The following is a 24362-nucleotide window of genomic DNA, read 5'->3' on the forward strand; positions in this document are numbered from 1 at the left end:
GAGAGCGGGCAGAAAGCAATCCTTTGCTTACTCGTCAGTATTTTCAATTTCCACAGTGACAGTGTAACTTAATCCTAAGAGTTCCACAGACGGCAAACACAGGCACAACAGTCTCAGTCATGCCGTGAACTCCCCTCATCCCCTCATCTGAGCCCACGGATGTGACATTTCCGCATTTCTAACCTGGGGTATCATTTTCGAGCACTTCAACTCCAATAAAAGGAGATACATCTCCCATCCGCCTCCCCTGTCTCCTGTCCACTTAGAAAGTGACAAGTCACACGAAATGACAGTCTTTTCTTCCTGTCAGCCTGGCGGCTCTGCTCACCTTGCTTTTGCTGCTGCTAAAAAGAGCTGAATGGAACACTACACACTATTTTAATTGAACGGATCCCCGGGCTAAGTGAACCGGACTGACGTGGTTTTGAGCCTCGGGCCGCTCTGCTGGCTCACTGCCCCCACTGTCCCTGCAGATAACAGTTCCCCACCGCAGAGACTTGACGGACCCCGAGTCAAACCCCTACTTGCTCTCCACTTCAGATCTCCAGGGGCTCCCCAATGCCTGGAGGACCAACATCCAAGCCCCTCCCCGTCCCCTCCTTTCCAACCTCATTTCCTACCCTGTCTTCCCTCTAGATCCACCTCCCACTTCCCCTCTCTCTCTCAAACTCGGCACTCTTCCTTGGGGACTCACAGGTCCATGATGGTTTCTGTGGGGGTGGGGGTCCCCCCTTCTTGAGTATGATTAGGCAGCTATGGTCTCTGGGAAGGGAGAGACATTTTTCTTCAACAGTATGACTACCGGTGGGCAGCCCATGCTCCTGTAAATAACTACTCACTTGGGACTGTTAAAAAATACAAAATAATAACATCAACAACAACAAAAAAAACCTAACACAGTGGGGGTCACACCAAAAGCAAAAACAAAAAACAGAGGTGGGAGGAAGAGAAGAGGGAAGGAAAGAGAGAGAAGGAGAGACTAGAAGGACTAGATGGGAGGAAGGGGATTATGAGAATGGGTGGTGAGGTGAACAAGAGAAGGTAATGAGGCCAGGCCGTGGTGGTGCACGCCTTTGATCCCAGCACTTGGGAGGCAGAGGCAGGTGGATCTCTGTGAGTTCGAGGCCAGCCTGGTGTACAGAGTGAGATCCAGGACCGGCACCAAAACTATACTGAGAAACCCTGTCTCAAAAAAAAAAGAAGAAAGAAGAAAGAAAGGAAGGAAGGGAGGGAGGGAGGGAGGGAGGGAGGGAGGGAGGAAGGAAGGAAAGAAAGAAAGAAAGAAAGAAAGAAAGAAAGAAAGAAAGAAAGAAAGAAAGAAAGAAAGAAAGAAAGAAAGAAAGAAAGAAAGAAAAAAGAGAAGGTAATGAGAAGCAACCATGATAAAATGCACGGCATGTGTGTGAAAATATCATAATAGAACACGTTATTATATATATAATTAATACCGTGAATAAAAGCAAGATAAAATGAACAGCTCAGCCCCGGGAGAGAACAATGTGGCACTTTCTGTTCTGCTTGGGGAACGCCCTGCCAGGTTCTCCGCCAGAGCACCTCCCTCCTTAGTCAGGTCTCAGCTGAAGCGTTAGCCACTCCACGCACCCATCCACTCGGCCCCAACCACAAAGCCTCACCCATCCCTCGGAGTCACCTGAAGTTTAATTCACAGTCCTTCCTCCTACTTTTTAAAAAGAATCCTTTGTTTATTTCTCCCAGTAAAAAGGAAAGTTCCACAAAGTCAGGAAGTTGTGTCCCCAGATGTTAGGATAGCACCTGGCACACAGTAGGAGCCACATTAAATATGAAGGAAGCAGACAAAAATAAAAATCCTCATGTTCCTCTCCAAAATAAGCCTATGAGTTCTTACTCAATATATACCCTCAATCCTGCTGCAAAGACAGAAAACCACAGCCACTCACAATCCCCTCCCCATTATCCGACCCAGCACCAGGGGAGGACACGCTTCCCTTACACAGTCCTCCAGTGTCGCCCACTTCTACCTATGCTCCCCATTGGTCCATGGTGCCAATGTCCCCTTTCTGAACTGGGACGCTGTCCCTTTCGGTCTGCTCTTCCTTCAATAGACACAGAAGTCACACTGAAACTAAGTCAAAGTATGTCCCTCAGTGGCAGCGTGCCTACCATATAGTTCAGTGGGTCCCCACACTTCTGAGATAATGGGTATATGGTGATATTTTATTTGTGCTGAAATGTGATTTTATTTGTATGTTAATAAATAAAGTTACCCGGGGGTCAGAGCTATTAGCAAGCCATAGCAGAAGTCTGGCAGTGGTAGCACATGCCCTTAATCCCGATCACATGACAGGCAGATCTCTGTGTGTTCAAGGACACAGCCAGCATGGAGACACACGCCTTTAATCTCAATACCAACCATAGAAGACCTGGAGGTCTGTATAGACAGGCAGTGATGAGGAGGCCATGTGGTTGGGTTTACAACCAATGAGAAGGCAGAACAGAAAGTCAATAAAATGACAGACACACAGGAAGTAGGTCCCTTTCTCAGGGGAAGGACAGCAGCGGAGGCGAAGGGTTAAGAAGGCAGTTGGTTTTAGTCTCAGCTCTTCGCTACTGCTCTGACCTCTTGGGCTTTTAACTCTGCATTTGGCTCTGTGTTTCTTATTTAACAAGACCGTTACATCCACATGGGAAAGTCTCAGTTACTATCATTGCTAGCTTGGTGCTACACCGTGACTCTTGCCATGCCCTGTACTGGTAGGAAGAAGGAAGGGTTGTGAATTAAACTTCAAGTGACTCCAAGGGATGGGTGAGGCTTTGTGGTTGGGGCCGAGTGGATGGGTGCATGGAGTGGCTAACGCTTCAGCAGAGAGGTGCTCTGGCAGAGAACCTGGCGGGGTGTTTCCCATGCAGAACAGAAAATTGTTCTTTCTGCCTGGGAGTTTTGTACAAGTCGTGAGCCATGTTCCTCTCTTCCATCCTTTTACCAGGTTAGAGCATCCGATGCCTTTCATCGCAGGTGAATTATGACTTCTAAGGACATCCTTGACTTCAAAGAAGTTTCCTGTGCTAAGCAAGAGCCCGACCACTGGGCTATATCCCCAGCCTCAAGACAGACTCAACTGTCACACCTAGGTTAATTCCTCATAGGAAAGCACTGAGTAATTCACCTTTGAAACCTTATCAGTTCTCAATTTTGCGTTTTACTTTGTCTGACTGATTAACATGTGTTCCTCCCAAGGCTGTAGCTTCTACCAGGTCTATTGTCAGGGCCACAGCATCCGGCACATGCACAGATGGGTAAGATGCATCTACAAGATAAACCAGGCTGGTCCACGCTGGGTTCTTCACATCATCTATAAGAGCTGAGGCAAGTGTAATGCTCACCTATAATCCCCACAACTCACTCAGGAGGCTGAGGCAGGATGGTCAGTGTGTGCCTACAGAAACAGGGGCTGGAGAGATGGCTCAGCTGCTCTTCTAGAGGACCCTGGCTCTATTCCCAGCACCCACAGGGAGGTGCCCAGCCATCTGTAACTCCAGTAACGGGGAGACCTAAGGCCTTCTTTCGGACTCTAGGGGCACTAGGCATGTGCGTAGTGTACAGACAGACATACATGCTGTTATTAGCCACTTGATGTGGGTGCTAGGAACCAAATTCAGGTCCTCTGGATGTGCATCAAACATGCTTGGTCACTGAGCCATCTCTCCAGGCCAGAATAACATTCATTCATTTATTAGCAGTACTGGGGGTTGAACCAGGATCTCATGCATGCTAGACAAATACACTACCCTGAGCTACATTGATACATACATATACATACATATATATATACATACATATACATATATTATACAGAGCATCTAGTATGTCTCCTCAGTCCAGCTTTTCAAATGCATAGTCAGCTCCCATCCGCATGTCTATTCATACAGCTCATAATCATCTCAAATCTAAGAGAACTCTTGCTATCTTCTGACAAACCTTTTCCTATCCATCTTTCCTATCTCAGTTAAAAAGCAACTCCATTCCTTTTGCCGAGGCCAAAAATTTCTGTCATCCTTGATTCTTCTCTTCCTCCCACACCATATCTCAACTCGCAGCAACTCTTGCACACACATCTTCAGTGCGCATCCAGAACTGGACTTCATCGGATGGCCTTGCCACCTCCCACCACAATCCAAGTCACCAGGATGTCTTCCTGGACCTAGTGACTGACTGCTTTCACACACGTGTCCAGTCCCCAGTGTCCATTCTCAATGCCATGGCGAGAGTGACTCTGGGACAGTCCACGTCGGATGGTGTCTGTCGCTCCTCTGTCCTTCCAACACTTCCTACCTCACAGCTCACTGAAAACAATGTGTGTGCCTCTTCTATGACCCACAAAGCCTCACACAACTTGGCACGGCATTCTGTCTCAAAACCCATCACCCAGGCTATTCTCTGTTCAGTCACAGGAGCACACGAATTAATGAATTCGATGGCCTCTCGCCTCAGAGACTCTTGACTTCTCTTTGACGTCTTCTCAGATAGGCCCAGACCAGTCCTCCACCTTCTTCAGACTCTGCTTCCACACCACCTTGCTGGTGAGGACCTCCTGGACCACTTCCTACTCATCCCCCATCTCAGTTTTCCCAGAGCACTGATGCCTACCTGTCTTTTACCTTCGCTATCGTGACTTCGGCCCCGCCCTCCACTGGACGGTAAGCCCAATGAGCCCCCGGACTTCTGTCTAGTTTTTATCTCCAATGATAAACAGTGCCTGAAACATGGTTGGAACACAGACAACAGACTGTGTTTTTCTTCTTTCCTTCCTGATGAGTCATTACTATGAATACGTGGAAGCTTATCAGCAGCAATACAACATCACGACCAAATAAATAAGTCAGTAAATCCCAGTGCCTTTGCCTGGTGTTACCAAAAGGTTACTAGAAATATTTCTATATACAGAGGGCAGGACTTTCTGAAGTCTCAAGCCTACATGTCATTTACTACATGAGACTGCGAACCCAAGAAGAGAGGTCTTCCCCTGCAACACAAATGTCTACCTTAGTAAGGTCTTTCTTCAGAGTGTCTAAGCCATCCTGGGAGGACGCTCTCTTCCTCTGCTCTGGGGCTGAAGGCTTCGCTTTCGATGGCGACACTAAGACCGCCCCACCTGGAAAATCCCACAGAAACTACGTGTCAATCACACCAAGCTACCTTCTACACAGGCAGACTGTGGATTGCAGGGTCTGACCCTTACCCACAGCGGGAGTCGTGAGATCATGGTGAGTCCGCTGGATGCCGAGTTGTCTCAGCTTCGGAGTAGGAAGCCTTCCCCCATTTCCTGAGGAAACAGAAGACGGCTCCGACCTAAAAAATGAAAACAGTCTATCAGGAAAACGTGATCAAAACTATGTCATCACAATTATGTAGCACAATAATAAAGCATAAACTGCCCAAGAGAAGTCTCCTTTGTTTCGGGGGGAAAAAAATAAGGTTCCTATTGCAGGAAGCCTGTGGTGACACCTGCCTAAGATCCCAGTGTTTAGGGCATGGGAGAAGTGCATGGGAGAGTCATGAGTTCTAAACCAGCCTCGAGTATTCAGGGAAATCCCTGCCTTAAAAACAACCCTTTTAAAAGTTCTTAATCTGTATGCAGTTAAGAGAACTGAATACTAGGAAGGAGGCAAGATCACTATAAATCAGCAATCCATAGCTAAGAAGACTTCCATTCGGTCGGCACCGAATTCCACATTAGCTACGACACCCATGAATGAATAAAGGGTTAACTACAGCCAAGATGTACCAGCAGCAGCAGCGAAGAGCTCCCCCAAAGCTGTCTACACATACAACCAGTTATCAGCTATTTTCAGAAGCCACTCTAAGTACTACAAAACAGTGGCCTTGACGTCTGGACAGAACCATCCGATATTAATGAACACTGGTTTGCTCCATGGAGTCATTCTTCCAGGCACATAGCGAACCTGGGAGTCCTCGCCACCAGGCTGTAAACGAGAACCATCTATTTCCCCCTCCAGGAGCACATTGTTTCAGCGCCCCATCAGCGTCAGTGGTGACTCGACTTACAGCACACGCCACGAAACTGTGCCTACTTCACCGGGTTAAAGCCAACCTGCTCTTTATCAGTCACAAAGCTGCAGGTGTAAACCCCTAGACCTGGCGACGAAGCAAATGCATGTTAGTCATGGACTAGAATGTTCTAGACGCTGAGAAGTGTGAGCCTCACCCTTCTCTCCCTCTGTCTGCCTTGGACTTGTCCTGTGTGTCCAGTTTCTCGAGCTCTCCCACAGAGGTCGGCTTGTCCTTCCCGCTTTCCTCCTCCCCGTCTCCTGTGGGCTGCTCCTGCCGGTCCTCACTGGCGCTCTCCGCATCCCAGGCCAGCTTCCTCCTGACAGGCATGGTGGCCGCCTCTGGCAGGGCCAGTTTCTCGGTGGTATTTTTCGGGGGCTGCTCTTCCAGGGCAGCTTTCTTTGCTTCTAGCTTGGGAGGAGGATGTTTCTGGGGAGTCTTGTGACTTGCAGGATCACTGCATAACAGAAAAAAAAAAAAACAAATGCAACATAAAAGAATGAAACACATCCCTGATCACTGCATAACAAAGAAAGTTTTATTGTAAGTCTGCCTTTGAGTGTTTTAGTTTATACTGGCTTAGTGAGTTCATCACGTTCCTTCTCTTGTTTTCCACACTGATGGCCTCGTCTAGGTATTGAAGTTATTGTAGAATACAGTAAGTGAAAGTTTCGTCTGAGTCTCCACTAAAGCATTCCAAAAAGTAATATATTTACCTCCTTTCACACATATATGCTTCTACTTCTGGTGGCAAAAGCCACTATTTACCCTCAAATGAAAAAGACTAATACCCCAACTCGGCTAATCGGTTGTAACTAAATTCATATCCACGCACACACTCAAGGATACATCTGAACAAGTATGCAGATTCAAATTTTTAGATTTTAGATTCATCTTTCCAAAACATTACTAAAGACATTATTTTCTGAACTTCTATGGCAAGGTCATCTATAGAATTTATAGATGAATTTGGTATATGTGACTACATTAAGTATGCTCTAGCTTAAAATTATTTTATTTGCTACCAATCAATGTGTAATTTCTCTTACAAACAGTTAAACTATGTTCACTTTAAAGTTCAAAACAGCAGAGAATTCTCTACAACTAGAGACCAGGTTCCACATTAGCCACAAAAATGTATTCATGAATGATAATGGATATATACCACTATAGCTTGTATTCATGGATGATAATGGATATATACCACTATAGCTTGTATTCATGGATGATAATGGACATATACCACTAGCTTATACTCATGGATGATAAAGGATATATACCACTAGCTTGTATTTGTGAATGATAATGGGTATATACCACTAGCTTATACTCACATGAGTTTTTATGGTTACTTTTTTAACTTCTTAAAGTCCTTTCTACATCTAATCTTTATTCATTCTAGTTCTGTGGTTGTTAACAAAATATTGCAAAATTTAGCCTTCCATAACAATGTATTATCCACACAGAAACAAAGAGCAAGTATAATATAGCTGTATGTGTCACAGAGAATAAGCTTTAAATAATAAGAAAACCATTTGAGTAATATAATAGGCAGATTGTGGGCAGTCAGCTCATTTTCCCTTTGTCATTCTACAATGAGCATAAGCTACAACACACTCTTCTCACCATCCACAAAGAGCGCCTCACCCGGCAAGATCCAGTGCTCGGATGTTGCTACTTATGGTCCCTTCTGAGCTCGTGGTGGAGGAGACATCCCAACAGCAGTTGCTATCGGACAGAATCTGGTTCAGATGGTCCCGAGAAAAATGTGTTCCCTGAACTCGCTTCCTGTAAGACTCAGCCTTTTCTCGGAGCTCCTTCACCTACACCAAAGAGCACAGATGTCATCTGTCAAGGCTCCTTTACAGATATCAACAAGGACATCATATTACAGTCAATGCACAAATACAGTCAAAGTCCAATGAGAAAGGAAGGCAAAAATAAAAGCCACATACACTATGCATTTAAGCAGAAATTAAGACAACTGGGCTAAAGCACAATGCAGTTAATTTACTTCAGACTAGCAGGCAAGGAGACATTTGTGGCAGCTAAGAAAAATATTGACATATACTTTTTTATTGCAAATGAAATTACACAGGTAGTCTAAGCATTATTATAGTGTTTAAGAACTCAAAAGCAACCAACCTCTGCATACCACATGGCATTTAGAGAACCCTAGGGGAGGAATACAGAGACACACTTAATGACAGGTTAATGCCATAAAATAGTATTAATGGGAATCAATGAGATGCTGTACCTTATTATTCCTCCTTCTAAATATATATAAACTTGCCAATCAATATTTCTTGTATTCTTAGTAACATTTAACTCAGTAACCAAGGCATCTTAATACCGCCTCAAGGATCAGCCACATTCTTGCTTGGCTGGGATGGTGTTGTAACAGGTAATTGATTGCTATTCCTAGCTCCCCATCCCTGGCTGGGCTGGTGTTGTAACAGGTAATTGATTGCTATTCCTAGCTCTCCATCTCTGGCTGGGATGGTGTTGTAACAGGTAATTGATTGCTATTCCTAGCTCCCCATCCCTGGCTGGGATGGTGTTGTAACAGGTAATTGATTGCTATTCCTAGCTCCCCGCCTCTGAGAATGCTTACATCAGTAACTCCCAGCCTGGCCTACTCTCCCAGCTTTGTGCCCAGCTGCTCCTGTGACAAGATACACTGAAGTTGTGAGAATCCCTCTCCAAATCCCTCAGGTTCCTTGGAGTCAGCAAAACCTCTACTTCAAAAAAAAAGTGTTAACTAAATATATAATTGAATAGAAATCCCTACCAAATAATGGTTGTATATTCAACAACAAGATGTTTTTAAACATTATGATGAACTATAAAATACTTGGCATGCCCTAGTCTGTAAATAGCATCCTTTCCTATGAAAAGGACCTCACTACCCATCAGAAACCCTTTTATTTTACACATCATACCGCCACCTGCTGGCTGGCTTCTCTAAATGCAAATGTACAGTGTAGAAACCACAACGCAAAAAGCTAAGTTGTTAAAATTCAGCTTTTAAAATCTTGGTTGTTTTTATATTTAACAACTTTGCCACTGATAATTCCATATTTTTGTAAACTCCTTTATCCCTTGACGATTTATTTTGGGTATGACTGTTAATGGTGTCATTTTTTTTTAATCTTCATGGGGGAAAAGCTGTTTATGCATTATCATCACTGCCTTATTCTTTAGCAGCAGTACTGTTACACTTGTGCGTGTGTATGTGTGTGTGTGTGTGTGCACGTGTCTGTGTCTGCGTGTGTGCATGCATGTGTGTGTGGTCAGAGGACAACCGACCTTAGGGAGTCAGCTCTCCAAACTCAGGCTGGCAGGGCTGGCAGCAAGCTCTTCCCCTGCCGAGCCATCTCTCCAGCCCGAAAGTGTGTTCGTTTTCTACCATTAAGGTAAGACTCTCGGACTACTGGAGGACTGAGCACTAGTGCCGCTTGCTCACTTAAAGGCAACAGAGGAAAATAAACGATGAAACCCGCGACGCAAAAGCCATTGGGGAAACTACCCAGGGCTCCTTAGAAGACAGTTGGAAACAAGGGATGGAGAGCACTGCATGTCTAGGGGAAGACCCACCTCAAAGTGAGCACCTACGAAAGCATAGGAGACCATACAGACCCAGCAGACCGCGCTTATGCAGACAAACTTGAAAATATCCTGAGGGATGATCTGAAACCCTACTCTTCTTCGCTGTCGAAAGTGAACTATGTGCACAGATCAGTTCTATCAACTCCTAGACTTCCAGGGAAATGGGCAGTGGAGTTTTTACACCAACAGCAGAACTAAGTTGTCTGGTTTAAATGGCTGAGTGACTAGCAGGGCATTCCGAATGACTAGGAAACCGGTTATGAGGTGCCTCATGGAAGTGCCCACGTATCAAATGTTTCATCGCCTACCTAACAGTTGCAAGCCTTAGGATCACTTCCTGTATCCTCAGAGTCTCTCTCCGTGAACCTGGGCACCTGTGGCAGGAAGGGGCAGCGCAGTTTTGAAGCAGGAATTCTGCACTGTACAGAGTGTGGACTGAGCAGCAGAGGTAAAGAGTGACCAGAGCCAAGGAACTCTCAGACTCAGTGGGCTCACAATGACCAAGGAAGCAGGCTTGGATCTACATTATCACCCTAATCACAATCTGCATCCTAATAGACAAGTGAGGTACAAACGGAAGGACAGGCCCTAAGGGGGCTCTGATCAGCACAGCCTTGAATGTTGAGCCATGGGAAGGAACAGTCAAGGAGACTACATCCTATTCACATGGAGGCCCCAAATGCTTCACACATGAGAGGGTGGATGAAGAACCACTCTTCATCCAGCGATCCACTTTTGATACCAATTATTTATGGAAATTCAGTATAACCATTCAGTTCTATCTACTTATGATATACAAATCCAAGGCTTTCACAATTCTTCATTAGCCATCCTTCCTAATAATGTCAGCACTAACATTTCAGTTTTACATTTAAATATCTATAATTCTAAGCTAAGATGGAAATTGAAGAAACCGACATCTCTCAAAGTAAGATGTTCTATGGGCAAGAGGGGGAAATTGAGTGTGAACTCCAGAAATAACCCCTAAGACCAATGGCCAGGACCACTATAAAGGATGGGAATAAATTACTCCCAACTAAACAATCCACACAGTAATGCCACCCAATGACAGGACATAAATATTTTAAACAGTGGGTAGAGAGATGGCTCAGAGGTTAAAAGCATTTGCTGCTCTTGTATAGTACCAGAGTTCAGTTCCCAGAACCCACATCAAGTGGCTTACAACCACTTAAAACTCCAGTTCCAGGTTACACAACACCCTCTTCTGGCCTACACAGACACACACAGACAGACAGACAACAGACACACACAATCTGAACACCATAAATAGAATGTTTTCATTACCGAATTATTTTTCCCAAATTGAACTAAATCATTTAAAATTTACATGCAGAAGTGTCAAATTCAGAAAAACTAAAAGATTTTTTTCTCAAAAATCGTGCCCCCCAAATGAGGAGTCATCTTTTAGATAGTTCTTACAGCATCTGTTGAATTACAGGAAATCTCCAATGTGGATCTTTATCTAGAATCAAAGTCCCAAATGTCCTAAAAGTCACATCAATAGCCAGCCAGACATCGTGACATATGTCTGTAATATCTACATGGGAGAGACTGAGGCAGGAGGTTTGCTATGAGCCCAAGGACAGATCCTTTTCCAAAAACCAAAAACAAATGAACTTAAAACAGACTCAGTTATTAAAGGCACAGGGTGTTCTCTTAAGAGCGTTACAAAGCAGCAGCGTGATGATAACGTTGCACAGATGTGGAATACACAACCACATTCAAAACCAACTACACAGACATTCAATGAATAAGCATATGGAACTTAGGAGAAAACGCCCAACAGTTTTGCTTAAAATGGATTCCAAAAATGCAGCATTCTAAAACTATAAAAGGAGGACTGTGTCTGAACTAGAAGATTATAAGCCAAAAGGTGAGTTAATGTAAGGATTGAAAGCTGGAGAGATGGCTCAGTGGTTAGAGTGCTTGCCCACTTATGCAGTATAATTCCAACACTGGAAGGTAAAGGAGGATCCTGGGAGCTCAGTGGCAGCCAGTCTAGCCCATCAGTGAGCTCTGAGTTCAGTGAAGATGCTCTCTCAAAAAGTAATGTGGTGAGTGACACCAATCTCTGGCCTCCACGTGCACAGCCATGTACGCACACTGCATACACCCACACACATAGCACACACACCAAAAAATGCCGGAGGGAGGGGATGACAGAGTACTGACACTTTGTTATCATCAGTCACATACCACAAATAACTGTCCAGAAAAAAAAACTACTATTTCAGCAAAATATGGCCCATATTAGATGTCTGTAACTTGGTTAATAAAAACTGCTCACTGATTTTTAGAGAATCATTATTCTTTCTATCACCAATTTAAGTTTCAGTTTTTTGATAAAAGAGGTTGAGGCAAACTTCACCCCTAGTTTATATACCTATCACTTCTAGTAACAAGAGATTACAGCATCCAGATGTCATATTAGGTAAAACTGACAAAACACATTCTCCTCCATTAGCTCAATGTAAGGAACGGCTCCTGACTTCAGCATCTCTCCAGTCTCTGAAAACACTAAACATTCGAGCTGAGGCCTAAACACCAACTCACCTTATTAAGGAGTCTCACGCTAGCCAGGGATCTAACACAAGACTTTCTCATGGCCTCACCCCTGTCCACCAGCCTTCGGCAGCCACTCTGTTCTGCGTCCTCCGATTCCTCCTGCCCTGCCCACTTCCCCAGACACACTCTCTCTGTCAAGACCTGGAATACTAATAAGCCATCCAAGAGCTTGGGGGTCCCCATCCATTCTCCAGCCTTTACTGCTTCTGATGCTCAATTTTTTTTTTTTATTTGATTTCACCAGAGTGAATAGGCAAATGGCCCAGACGAAATGGGGGCTGGCACTCTACCTCTGTCCCATGTAGCCTGCATGAGGCTCAGGGAGACAGGTACCAAGAGTAGCTGAAGTGAAAAAAAATCCAGAAACCTACTGAAACAGAACGCTGAGGCAGGAGAGGCAGCCATTTGTCTGGGAGAGGCCAGCTCAAAGAACCAGCAACTCAAAGGGGCCAACACCTGACCCCGGAGGCTGACACGTAATTGCCAACCACGGTGCTAAGCACTGAGCTAGACAAATGCATTCCCTATCCAATGAACCCTCTTTGGAAAGATGGATGGAAAAGAATGTCTATTATTATATAACCCAACTAAGGAATGTTTTAATTTAGCTTGTGCACATGGAAAAGGTCGAAAACTGTCAGGATACACTCTTAAGATACTAATTCTATGACAATCCTATTGTTCCACTATTTATGCTAGGAGCCCCACCTCTCAGCACTGGGAAATAACGGCCCTTTCCTCCAGCCTGTCTAGATCCCCAGTGTCTCCCCTATGCCAGGGCACCCCGAGAGTAGAACTGGAAACTGAATGAGCTCAGGCTATGCCCACCCTTTCCTACACACTGCAATGGTACAAACGGTCAGCAGCCTTGCTGTCTATACATTATTGATTGGATGGTGACCCTCAGTTGAAGACTGGAGGTCTGAATGTCATGAGAAACAAATCCATAATGCAAACTGAACTGATTAAAACCCTCAGCTATTGGATGGTAATAAAGAATGACTTTAATAATAAATATCAATCTCTAAGGAAACCACTGGTATAAAAACAGTGAACCCACTGGTTAAGTTGTTAGTTACTACCTACAATTTTAAGACAGTTGAAATTGGAGCGCTATTACTGTATCGCTCATCTCGAAATTGTGAATGAAACTCATTGTAAAACTGTTGGACAGGCTGGAAGAAATGTGAATCACAGGCTCACCTGGCTTGGCACGTTCTCCTTCGCGCGGGTCCAAGCTCCAGCTTTATAGAAATATTGGGCTGGGCTCAGAAATTTTGCTCTATATTCAGAATTCACCTTGCTAAGAGAGACAGAATGGAAGTAAGTACTTTAGCATGCTGACCACCCAAAAATGACCATCTCCTTATAGAATACATACCCAAGCCTTTGGTGTCTCCACGGAGCAAGCTTCTTTTTAGGCTGATCTGAGTCTTCTGATCCCATCTCTACATCTAATTCTAAAGGCTCGTCTGCCTTGTTATATTGAAATGGAAATAATTTAAGTGTTTATGCTTAGAGAGTCATACAATAGAATAAAAACATAGATGTTATGAAGGCAGGCTTGGAGATCCTATTACAGTTTTGCTTTCAGATGTTTTAGCTACTAAAGAAAACAAGAAAAAAAATCAACAAATTGAGATCCCTGACTAGGGTTTTGTTGTTTTGTTTTTTAAAGATTAACAAATGCCATCTAAATATTAAGCAAACAAAGCTACTACATAGTGAACAGATTTTTACTTCGTCCTTAACTTTACATTCAAGTGTTCAGTAATTAAAGTTTTGCTAATTAAGTTACCACAGTGCTTTACGGAATAACACTTTCCACCCCTATGAAGGTCATAGGTCATAAGAATGTATATGTGTGTGCTTAGTGAACATGTGTGGGGGCATGCTTGAGTACACATGTATGCATGTGTGTATGCATGTGTGCGAGCATTTGTATCCACATGCACATACATAGGTATATAATTTTACTTTTAGTCATTTACTTTCTAATAATAATATACTTTTAGTCATAATACTTTCTAACCACAAAGTATCATATAACATTACTACAGAAGACAAAAAACAATATTTTATATTTCATTTTCCTATAATCTGCACAGTGATTTTTATCCTGATGTCATAACTTAGAATACCTATAAGTTCACATACAAACCCAGGTGCTGTGGGATGGTCTGTATGGCAAACTGCTCTGATTGGTCAATAAATAAAACACTGATTGGCCAGTGGCCAGGCAGGAAGTAGGTGGGACAAGGAGAGAGGAGAATTCTGGGAAGCAGAAGGCTGAGGCGGAGAGACATTGCCAGCCGCCGCCATGACCAGCAGCATGTGAAGACGCCGGTAAGCCACAAGCCATGTGGCAAGGCATAGATTTATGGAAATGGATTAATTTAAGCTATAAGAACAGTTAGCAAGAAGCCTGCCATGGCCATACAGTTTGTAAGCAATGTAAGTCTCTGTGTTTACTTGGTTGGGTCTGAGCGGCTGTGGGACTGGCAGGTGACAAAGATTTGTCCTGACTGTGGGCAAGGCAGAAAAACTCTAGCTACACCCAGGTGTTCATATTCACCGAAGTAAATGATATTAATTATACTAGCTACAACTTAGCATAATAAAAAGTTGATCTTAAAATAAATGTGTGTTCTGTTTAATAGCTACGACTTTCAAATGCACATTCCCAGCTTTCCTACTGCCCTGCAGCTCCCGTCACCACACGGTCAATCATTTGGCACTAACACGGAAGACTTACCTGCTTACTGCTAAGTATGGCCATGCTCTATTAAGGTTAGTTATGTGTCTTTCTCCCAGCAGCCTAAGCGCTGCACAGCCTTGCTGCATCTGCATCCTGCGCTCGCATACCTACACAGGACCTGGCTCCTCATGAGTACTCAACGAACATCTGGCCTTTAATGAACAAATGAGTTAACGCTGGCAGAAGAAAGAGAGCTCAGGTGGTAACAAAAGAAGCCAGGGGGAGTGGGAAGCCTTTGTGAAGAGGCTGGGAGTTAGCAGATACCTTCTCTGGAGACAACGTCTCAAGACCACCGTTTCCTTTCAAAGCCTCTCTTAGCTTTGGCTCCTTCGCTGGAGATAGACCCTTAAAGTTCCGCTTGTACTCAGTCTCGTGGATGAATGTACTGCCTTGGAATTGTGGGGCAATTTGGCTTCTATTACGGAAAACCTGAAAACAAACAAAAAGAAGTTCAGTTTTTGGTTGGTTCCAAGTGACACAGAACTTAGGTGTTTAATTGCTCTTAGAAACTCCTAGAAGTTGAATTGTAGTGCACAAAAAGGCAAACTTGTATATGACTGCGATTTCATTTCAAGTGTGTCCTTAGTAGCCAAAGGGCAAATTTCTATACTTGTAACTATGTTTTTAATAAATAGTCAAATTACGAGCAAAATGTTACTTAAGCAAAAATAAACCATACTCCTTTGTCTGATTTTCCCTTCCAACTTCCTCCCACCAGTTTGTAGTGAGATAATGAAATAAACATATTTTCATAATATGAACAGACGTTAGCTTTATTAAAGTAACTGTTGTCAGCTCTACAAATTATGTTTCTCCTGCCAGAATTCCCCTTTTTCTAAAACATTAAAATGGTGCCTGATTTGTTCAGTCGGGATTTTTTTTTTCTTGCCTGTTTCTTGCTTAGGTTTTGCCCTGTCATTAAGGCAAGAGAGAACATCCAAGAACTACTACATTTCTCTTTTAAATGTTTTCTTTCATCCATACTATTCAATATGGTTTCCACGTGCTGGTGTATCACCATGGATGACAGTGAAATTCTGGGAGGGGGCAGGGCAGGACATACACCACTGCTGCCTTGTACCACTGAACAGCACATCTTCACACAGACCCAATCCAAACCATCTCCTCAGGACCATTACAACCTCACGGGCTTTCCGGCCCAAACTATTCCAACTCCTTTCAGGATTAGTAGGACAACCTTATTAAGAAAAGGCCCCTGATTAAAAGCCGATGGCTCCTTTAGAGAGCGCCGGAAGCTTATCAGTGAGCTCCTCCAGACCTCAAAGCCAAGGCGCTTTGAACTTCCAAAGAGCGTTTGCTTCCCAAAGAAACCCTTTGAAAGCCTCGCTAATGAAAGCAATGGAATCACTAATGAAGACACCGCTGGCGGTTTATTTTACGTTGTACTTCTGATCCTATGAAAAAAACACTTCTGCAAAATGCTTCCATCGGCATGAAAAAATCTGTGGAGAAATCTCTGACTTGAATCAGCTCTAGCTTATAGGTCAAATGCTCTATGAGAACGAATCATCACTTTCAAGTCACAGGTATCTCTTAGGGACACTTAATATCGAAGAACACTTGCAAGCAAGTAAGCAGACGAAATACTGCACCTATTTATGAGGTCCTAAAAAGAGAACACATCATTTTGTGTTACACCTCATATGATCCTAAAACATATAACAACTAAACAAAGCTGCCACGACATACATCATCAGTGGTGTGCATATGACCGTGGAAGATCACAGATGTTATTACCCTGCTGTTATCTATCATCCTCTCAGTTTTTAGAAGCAGAGTAAACACTGAGCACTGAAATACGGGCAAAATGGATCAAGGGCATGTAAAGGTACACAGCCTTATCAAAGAAAAATACCACGATCAGAAAAAAAAACTGAAGCTGTCACGGACTTCTGGAGCTATTACACATGGACATGGCAGTTAAGATAAGTAAGAATTCAGAGGCTAACAAGTCTCCCGAGGACAGCAGCAGTTAACAGAATGTTTATTAGCAAGGTAATAAAATGCTAAAACTGCACGAGAATATAATGAAATCTAATCTAATCTAAATATAATGAGAAACAAACAGAGCTAAATTCAATCCCCGTCATCGTTCAGCTGATTCAAGGCAACAATTATATCGAGTGCTACTTTCAACATACTTTACATTTATTAAATATTCAAAGCAGTTATCTTTCTTAAAAAAAAATACACATCATGCCGAACATCAGTCAAATAAACAGCAGTTCAGAATATAACCAATTGAATGGTTTAAAAAGTAAGCTAAAGAGATCTTTTGGCACATGGACACTTACCGCTCCCTAGGGTTTTCACTGTCCTGTCCCCTGCCTAGCGGCTCTGGCAATGGGGACCATCAGTAGCACAGGACGGTACATTATTATAGAAATCGTAAGGGGGAGAGAGCCAAAGTCCAGCAAAACTCGCCTCTGTCTTCCAGAACCTAGAACCAGGCCTCGGTCGGTTCCTACTTTCTCTCAGCAATAAGTTCCACATAAGTCTGTGATACTGAAGCAGGTTAGAACGCTCAGAAACGTATCGCGCTGTTAAACTACCTGACTGGCTGCAAACACGGGCGCAGTTTCTTTACGGGTCTTCCAGACAAACTGCCTTTGGTACTCAGAGTTTCTCAAGGCATTGTGCAAGGGAACAACGGACAATCCAGCTTTCTTACGGAGATGCCTATCCAACTGTTGGGGAGAAGAAAACCCATCCAGAACTATTAAAATTGGCTCCACAAACTATAAAGCATGTAACATGAAATGTATCCCCTTAAGTTTTCATTGTATCATACAGCAGTATTGCTAACTATATACATACAGTATAGTAAAGTTTTAACTTCTAATCACTTTTCAACTGTCAAAATATTTAAAATTCCTTTCTTAATAAAAATGTCAAGGAACTATTATGCATCTAAAAAAAATAGTATTGCTCAGATCCTTCCTTCCAGTCATTCACAATTAAATCTAATATCAAAAAGATCACAGCACCTTGCCCTACCCACACACTTCTGTGGGCACCCTTCCCTCGAACCACCAAGCTCACGCATCACCTTCCATGGTCCCCCCACATCCCCCGGCTCTCTCAACAAGCCACAGATCCTCCTCCAGCACCCTTAAATGGTTCCAGGGTTCCAGTCAGTGGCTGGAGAAAGCTAGGGAAAGAGCAACAGCCTGAAGAATGAGATGTAGGAGGCCGTGAGATTCCCACAGCCACCCCGCCGCCTCTGCTTATGTGCCTGCCGGGGCCCTGCTGCAGGCCAGCTGTGACATAAGAGGACAGGACTGCGAGGCCTTTGAGAGCCAGCCAGAAGGCTCCTTCCTTCCCCTCCCGTCAACCGAGCTTCTGTTTGTCGCCTCCCGGTACACAGTAAGAAAGTGAAATGAGGATAAGGCAGAAGTCAGCTGAGCACCCCGGCCAGGGAAACGGCCTTCTCCCCTTCTGCCGCAGCTTGACCTCAGCCCTTAGGACTCGGGCGCCAGTCCCGGGAGAATAAAATCCCGAGACAGAGTGTTCATCCCGGGAAGGCGTGACTTAGACAACCAGCACAAAACAGGGAGTGTGAAGAAAACAGCCATGCTTAGTAACTCTCAGCAGCCTGCTGGCATCTAGACCAGAGACACGAGGCAAGGAAATAATGACAAGAAAAACATGTAAATACACAATGAGTACTATGAAATGATGGCAAAACCTATAGAGGCTGTCACTTTCTAAAGAAATATGACGGGTGTTCCTACCCTGGGATCTACACTCTCCGCCAGAGGTTGGGGGGACGGTTCCAACTTCACTTCATCATCTGGTACGTGGTTTCTTATTGCATCCTGGTGCTGTCCCACGGCATCTGAAGCTCCTTCAGCTCTGGAGTCTGCAGAATGAGATCGAGTTCTCTTGGGAACCCTGGAAGCCTCTAAGGAGAGAGCTCTTTCTTGGTTAGCATCTTCTTCTGGCTCTGCCTCTTGTGGTTTTGGTGTCTGGAGGGTCTGGGGTTCTGGTGGGACAACCATATCCTTCTCTGTGATGGCTCCATTCCACTCCAGGGATTTTGAAATCTGAGGGTCATGGTAGGGAACCCTTCGTTTTGAAATAAAACTTGGTTCTTTCGTGATCCCTACAAAACATAGCACAGAAAAGTTGCTACTTCCAAAGTTCACAGTCGGGAAGAGCTCTTACTAAAATTTGTGATTAATAAAACCTGTGAGGAGAGAGCTGAAGCTTAAAATTCAGTTGAGAGAGAACAAGATGGCGCCTGCCACCAAGCCTGACGACCTGAATTCAATCCGCAGGACACACACGGTATAAAGGAGAACCAACTCCCACAAGCTGTTCCGTGACCTCTACACATGCCCTGTGGTGTGCGTACACACACATGTGCACACACACACACACACAAATTCCTCCAGATTGTAGGACTTTAAAAAACTAAGTATAGTTTTCGACATCAACTATTGGTTCTGCTTTAAAGCAGTATTAAAGCTGAACACTGAGGAGGTCACAGTGTCCCAGCTGTCCTTGGACAAGTCACGGGCATCACAAGGTGAGCGACCTGGCATGCCAGGAAGTGTGCTGCCTCCGTTTCTGGTTACTTTCCTGTTCTAGTTAGAACAACAAGCCCGGGTCTGTCAGATCCGGAACCTTTCACAAAGCTTCTCCTGTGCAGAACCGACCGAGACGAGGAGGATGAGATGTCACCAGGCTCGCTCCTGGTTCGCCTTCGCCTTGATTTCCTGAGAACTAAAGAGTGACCCCGTCACAAGAGCTCAATACAATTTCTCTCCATCGCTGTCCAGCGGCTGCAGAGACCAAACTGGACCTCCGCCTTCTACTGAGGTAGGTGGAGTCCGTGACAGCGCTGAACGAATGCCCTAGTTCGGGGCTTTTCCTTAAATAGGAAGAGGGCTGCTCCACCTGAGGAAGAGTAAGACCAGAGCAGAAGGAAAGGCGACAGGAAGGCTGACATGAGGTAAACCCTCCGCTCCCAAACCTCTCTCTGAGCTGCTCTGCCATTGAAGCGAGGGTCCCGCGCTCATGGGCTTCCCTGGACTAGAAAGGCATCAGTGGACAGGCACAGAAAGACATCTCTCATAGGGTGGGGTGAGCAGAAAGGAGCACTCTCTAGATCCCGAATTCCACGGGTGACCCTGCTCTGCCTGCCTTCTGTGTTTCTATTCGCTACAGCCTACCTGGGTCCCGCGGCCACTTCCCAGAAGACGCTAGCACATCTCAAGCAGCCTGATGCTACCTGTGGTGGGCCACCGTGACACACCACAAGAACTCAGGGCTAGGGAGACAAAGGGACAAGAGCGCACAGGCCCTCCTAAGGGACACTATCTCACAGGAAAGCAAAGGCTGGAGATAACCAAGGAGCAGCCCTTGATTTCGCGCTTTTCCAACCGCCATACACTTCAGGTGTGGAGAGCTCGCTTGGGAAATGCATGAATGCACTTCGAACCAAAGCCTACAGTTCGACTTTTCTCACAGGAAGTCGCTCAAATTTGGCAAGTCAGGTCGCCCAAGAGGGTGGCTTTGCAAATTGTATTTCACTGAATTGAGCTGAGGAGGCAGCGCCACCAAAATATGCATCCTCTGAAGCTTAGAAAGAAATTAAAGATCAATTTTAAAACGGGAGGGAGGTCAATAAGATTCTCTTAACTTTGGGGGCACTCCTGGGGATCAAGCCCAGGGCCTCCCATATGTTAGGCATGTACTCTGCCACTGAACTATATACTCTGCTACCCTCTAAATCCCTTTTTTTATCCTTATTTTATGTGCCGGAGTGTTTTGCCTGCCTGTATGTATGTATGTATAAGGCATACATGAGTGGTGCCCTGAGGGGCCGGAAGGGGTTGGATCTCCTGGAACTAGAGTTACTGACAGTTGTGAGCTGCCATGCAGGTTCCAGAAACCAAACCCGGGTCCCCTGCAGGGGCACCAGTGCTCTTAGCCTCAGAGCCATTTCCCAGGCCCCTCTAATTATGATAGGAAGTATGAAAACAAAACAAAGGCATGCAAGACCACTGCCTTAGACTTCTGCTGGAACAAAGGGGTGGGATCTGGGGAATGAGCAAAGCGGAAGACCCTCCGATCAGCTGCCCTCTGTCTTCCCAGCTCCAGCAAAGGCCCTTGGTGGTGAGGGATGAATTGTACTCAGAGGCCGGACAGTGAGTCCTAGGTAAGCCTGCTGCTCCTTGGTAGCCTCCAACTTCCATTTCCGAGTGGCCTGAAATCCTCACGCTGGTCCTTGTGCTTACCTAAAATTCCTATGCCCCCCACCTCTGAGCCATCACTTCCTTCACAGTGTCCCCTGCTCTGAAGTGGTTTCCACCTTCAAGGTCTCCTCTCATCATGGACCCTTGGATGCAGCTGACCTCAGCTAAAATGCCAAAGGACAACTAAGCAAGTTAACCAACTGTCCGGTGTCCAGTCAGACCCCTCGGGCCTTCAATGAGATGGCTATACATGAAGACCAGTCTGCATTCCTGATTGAACAAACCCTCCAAAGTACAGGACATAGGAGCAGAGAGGTTTCCCAGCAGGCTGCCTGAGAATCGGGGCCTCTGAGATCAGGCCCTGAACTACCTAAAGAGCTATCCACGCTTCCTTCGGGTCTCCAAACTTAATCTAAGCACATGCCTTATTTTCCTGCCTTCCCGGCTTGGTGCCCTCAGTGTGAGTCTAACTTTTCCCTGGCTTCAAATACCTCACGTTTGATGCCTTACCCATCAGGCCTTCGCGCACACCATCCATACCACACTAAGTATTGACCTGTGTACGTAAAACCCTTACCAAGCCATGCCGCCCTTGGCCCTCCCCAACAATCCTGTGCGGCGTGGCTTCCTGAGGCCTACTTGGGAGGGTAGAGCCCAGGGCTCACATTCTCTGAGGTCTGGAGAAGAAGGAAATTAATAAGAAGAGCATAGCTCTGAACTCATGGGCCCCGGCCGAAACAGACCAGTTCAGGTCCTGCCTCTGACACTAACTGAACCTGGGCAAGCTGCTCTGCCTACACTTGCGCTCGTCCAGACTTTGGGAGTCTTCTTCCCTTCTTCCCCATGCTCCACCCTCTCAGTTTGCAGGTTCCAGCTCAGACATCTTCAGAAGGGCCTTTTTCAAAACAACAAAGCTCAAGGGGAGTCCCTTTAAGTATACTCTTCAACCTGTTTGCTACCATGCTATTTCATATACAACCTGAAATGCCTTCTTTAATGAGTTTCTTTTCTAGACATAAAGGAGTTTAGGATCACAGTATAGCATCAATAAATATTTGCCAACCAGATGAATGAGTCTGCTGTGACAAGCAGATTTTAATTGCTTTGTAAGCAAAACCCAAGGTTTATTCAGGTCATAATAGCTACTGATTTGCTCAACTTACCCAACCGATCCGATTTAAGTCCGGCCCATGAGTGCTTTTGCCCCACTGAGGGGTTGTAGGACTCTGACAAATAGGACTTCTTCCATAGAAAGTTTCTCTGGTATTCACTCAGCCCCTGTAATTGCAAAGCACAATTTCAGCACCATGTAATAAACAGGGTTTTAAAAAGCCAGCATCAGAAAGGGAAAAGAAAGAAAGAAAAATCTCAACCTCCGAAGAGTGTTAAACGGTCTAAGAATGATAATTAAACCCAGACAAGCTCCTTAATAATGGCTAATATTTACCCAGCCCTGGCTAAGTAGCTCTTTAATCCTTCCAACCACCTGAGGGGGATGGAAGCAGGAGTCTGATGCTCAGAGAGGCTGCCCTCTAGCTGGTTCTCAAGGGTGAGCTCATCTGATAAAGTGTACTAGGGATTTACCCTAAATTCCCACCAAGTGCATAAGAGTATGGATTCCTCCTAGTTCCTTCTAATAGAAGGCAACTGGAGAGAGACAAGTCCCCCTCTCACTCCGTCGACAAGCCCTTAAGAATTAGAGTGGGGGTTTTCTGGAACGCTATGGCCACCTGTTGCGGGGAAGGGTGCGAGGCACAGACAGCTACCTGGAAATGTTAGCAACCCCTAAAACAAACGCACAGCCAGGCAAGCTGCAGACCCACCCACGCTCTCCTCTTATTGAGAGCCCGTTTCCCAACTCGAAAACACACACGCACACTTTTAAAAGTTTTGCGGGGAAATGGGGGGGAGGGCTGGATGCAAACGTCAGAGGGACCACAGGCGTCCTACCTACCCTGAACGCAGCCTTTCGCCTCCGCTCCTGGCGCCCGCGCCCAGAAGGACTTTTCCATCAGGACCGCATCGAACTCTCCCACACCCGCACCTCGGCGCTGGACCACGGCCCGGAGCATCCTCGCCCCCCCCCCCCCCCCCCCGCCCCAGCACAGGCTCCAAGCCAGGAGCCTCGGGGAGGCCGAAGCGCGCACCGCACTCACCCGGCGGGGGTCCCCGCCACCAGCCCCCCGAGCACCCCCGGATCTCACCTTGAAGCGCACCGGCATGTCGCCCTGCTCTACCGCACCGGCCCCGCCGACAGTTAACGGGACGACAAGCCCCCCGAGGGGGCGGGGCGACAACACCGGTTCCCTAGCAAGAGGCTGCCCCGGCGTCCCCGACGACGCGCCGGCGCACTGCTCGCCGCCCTCCCGCCCCGCCGCCCGGCCTTGCTCCGCCCACTCCTGCAGCCTGCAGACCAATGGCAGCCCTTACCGTCATTACGATTAGACCAACCAGCGCTCGCCAGGGCGCCGCCCCGCTGCCCGGGGGAGGGATGGCGGGCGGTGAACCAGCCAATGAGGATGCGGGGACTGCGGTGGGCGGGGCTCGCCGCGGGAGCTTTGTCCCCGGAGGAGGAGGAGGCTGCGGGGACCGAGGCTCCGGGTGTGGGACCGATGCTCGCACCGCCCCGCACCGCACCGCAGCACCGTGACAACCACCCGGGCTGCGCGTCAGCCGAACTCCGCAGGAGCCCACCTTGCAGGTTCCAGCTCCCTGACATCACAGAACGGGAGAGCTGTGCCCGGCGTTCCAGAACGCACGACCAGAACCCAGAGTGGCTTTTTCCGGGAGTATATACCATGCTGAAAACCAGTTCCTACCGACAGCCGCGTTACAGTAGCCTCCTGTCATAAAGGATAGGCCCAAAACTACATAGGATGTACTCAGGCAGATTCAAATAAATTTTATTAAGACCACAAACACCATTTTTTGATGGTGTTTTCTCCCTCTGACCCCTTGAGGGGTGGGGGAAGGCAAATGTTGGGGCTTAAAGGGAAAAAAAGAAAAGAAAAAACTATGTTTGAATCGCAACTATCAGCCCTTCAGCCTTGTTTTTTCTCTTATCCGTTTTAATAATAAAATTCTATCTATAGAACAGGCTGGCTTCGAACTCACAGAGATCCTTCTGCCTCTGCCT

General features: G+C 45.9%; 1 protein-coding gene across 3 annotated transcripts in view; it reads right to left on the reverse strand.

Annotated features, from left to right (window-relative positions):
* The window catches only part of Mdm1 (Mdm1 nuclear protein), a 29392-nt gene extending 5503 nt beyond the window's left edge, over positions 1-23889 (reverse strand). The window contains exons 1-12 of one of the 3 annotated variants that reach the window (XM_037196743.1): positions 23657-23889; positions 22390-22504; positions 18758-19128; positions 17576-17710; positions 15267-15431; positions 13626-13720; positions 13448-13547; positions 8195-8224; positions 7697-7872; positions 6207-6506; positions 5220-5329; positions 5023-5132 (exon numbers count right to left, since the gene is read on the reverse strand). In XM_037196743.1, the coding sequence (XP_037052638.1) occupies positions 5023-5132; positions 5220-5329; positions 6207-6506; positions 7697-7872; positions 8195-8224; positions 13448-13547; positions 13626-13720; positions 15267-15431; positions 17576-17710; positions 18758-19128; positions 22390-22504; positions 23657-23662 (1713 nt within the window). In that variant the 5' untranslated portion in view covers positions 23663-23889. Of the gene's footprint in view, positions 1-5022; positions 5133-5219; positions 5330-6206; positions 6507-7696; positions 7873-8194; positions 8225-13447; positions 13548-13625; positions 13721-15266; positions 15432-17575; positions 17711-18757; positions 19129-22389; positions 22505-23430; positions 23569-23656 lie in introns of those variants that run through there. The other 2 variants (XM_028869627.2, XM_028869629.2) reach the window with 2 other exon arrangements.
* Between the last annotated feature and the right edge of the window lie 473 nt (positions 23890-24362).

Source organism: Peromyscus leucopus, chromosome 18, assembly GCF_004664715.2.
Source record: "Peromyscus leucopus breed LL Stock chromosome 18, UCI_PerLeu_2.1, whole genome shotgun sequence".
Lineage (NCBI taxonomy): Eukaryota > Metazoa > Chordata > Mammalia > Rodentia > Cricetidae > Peromyscus > Peromyscus leucopus.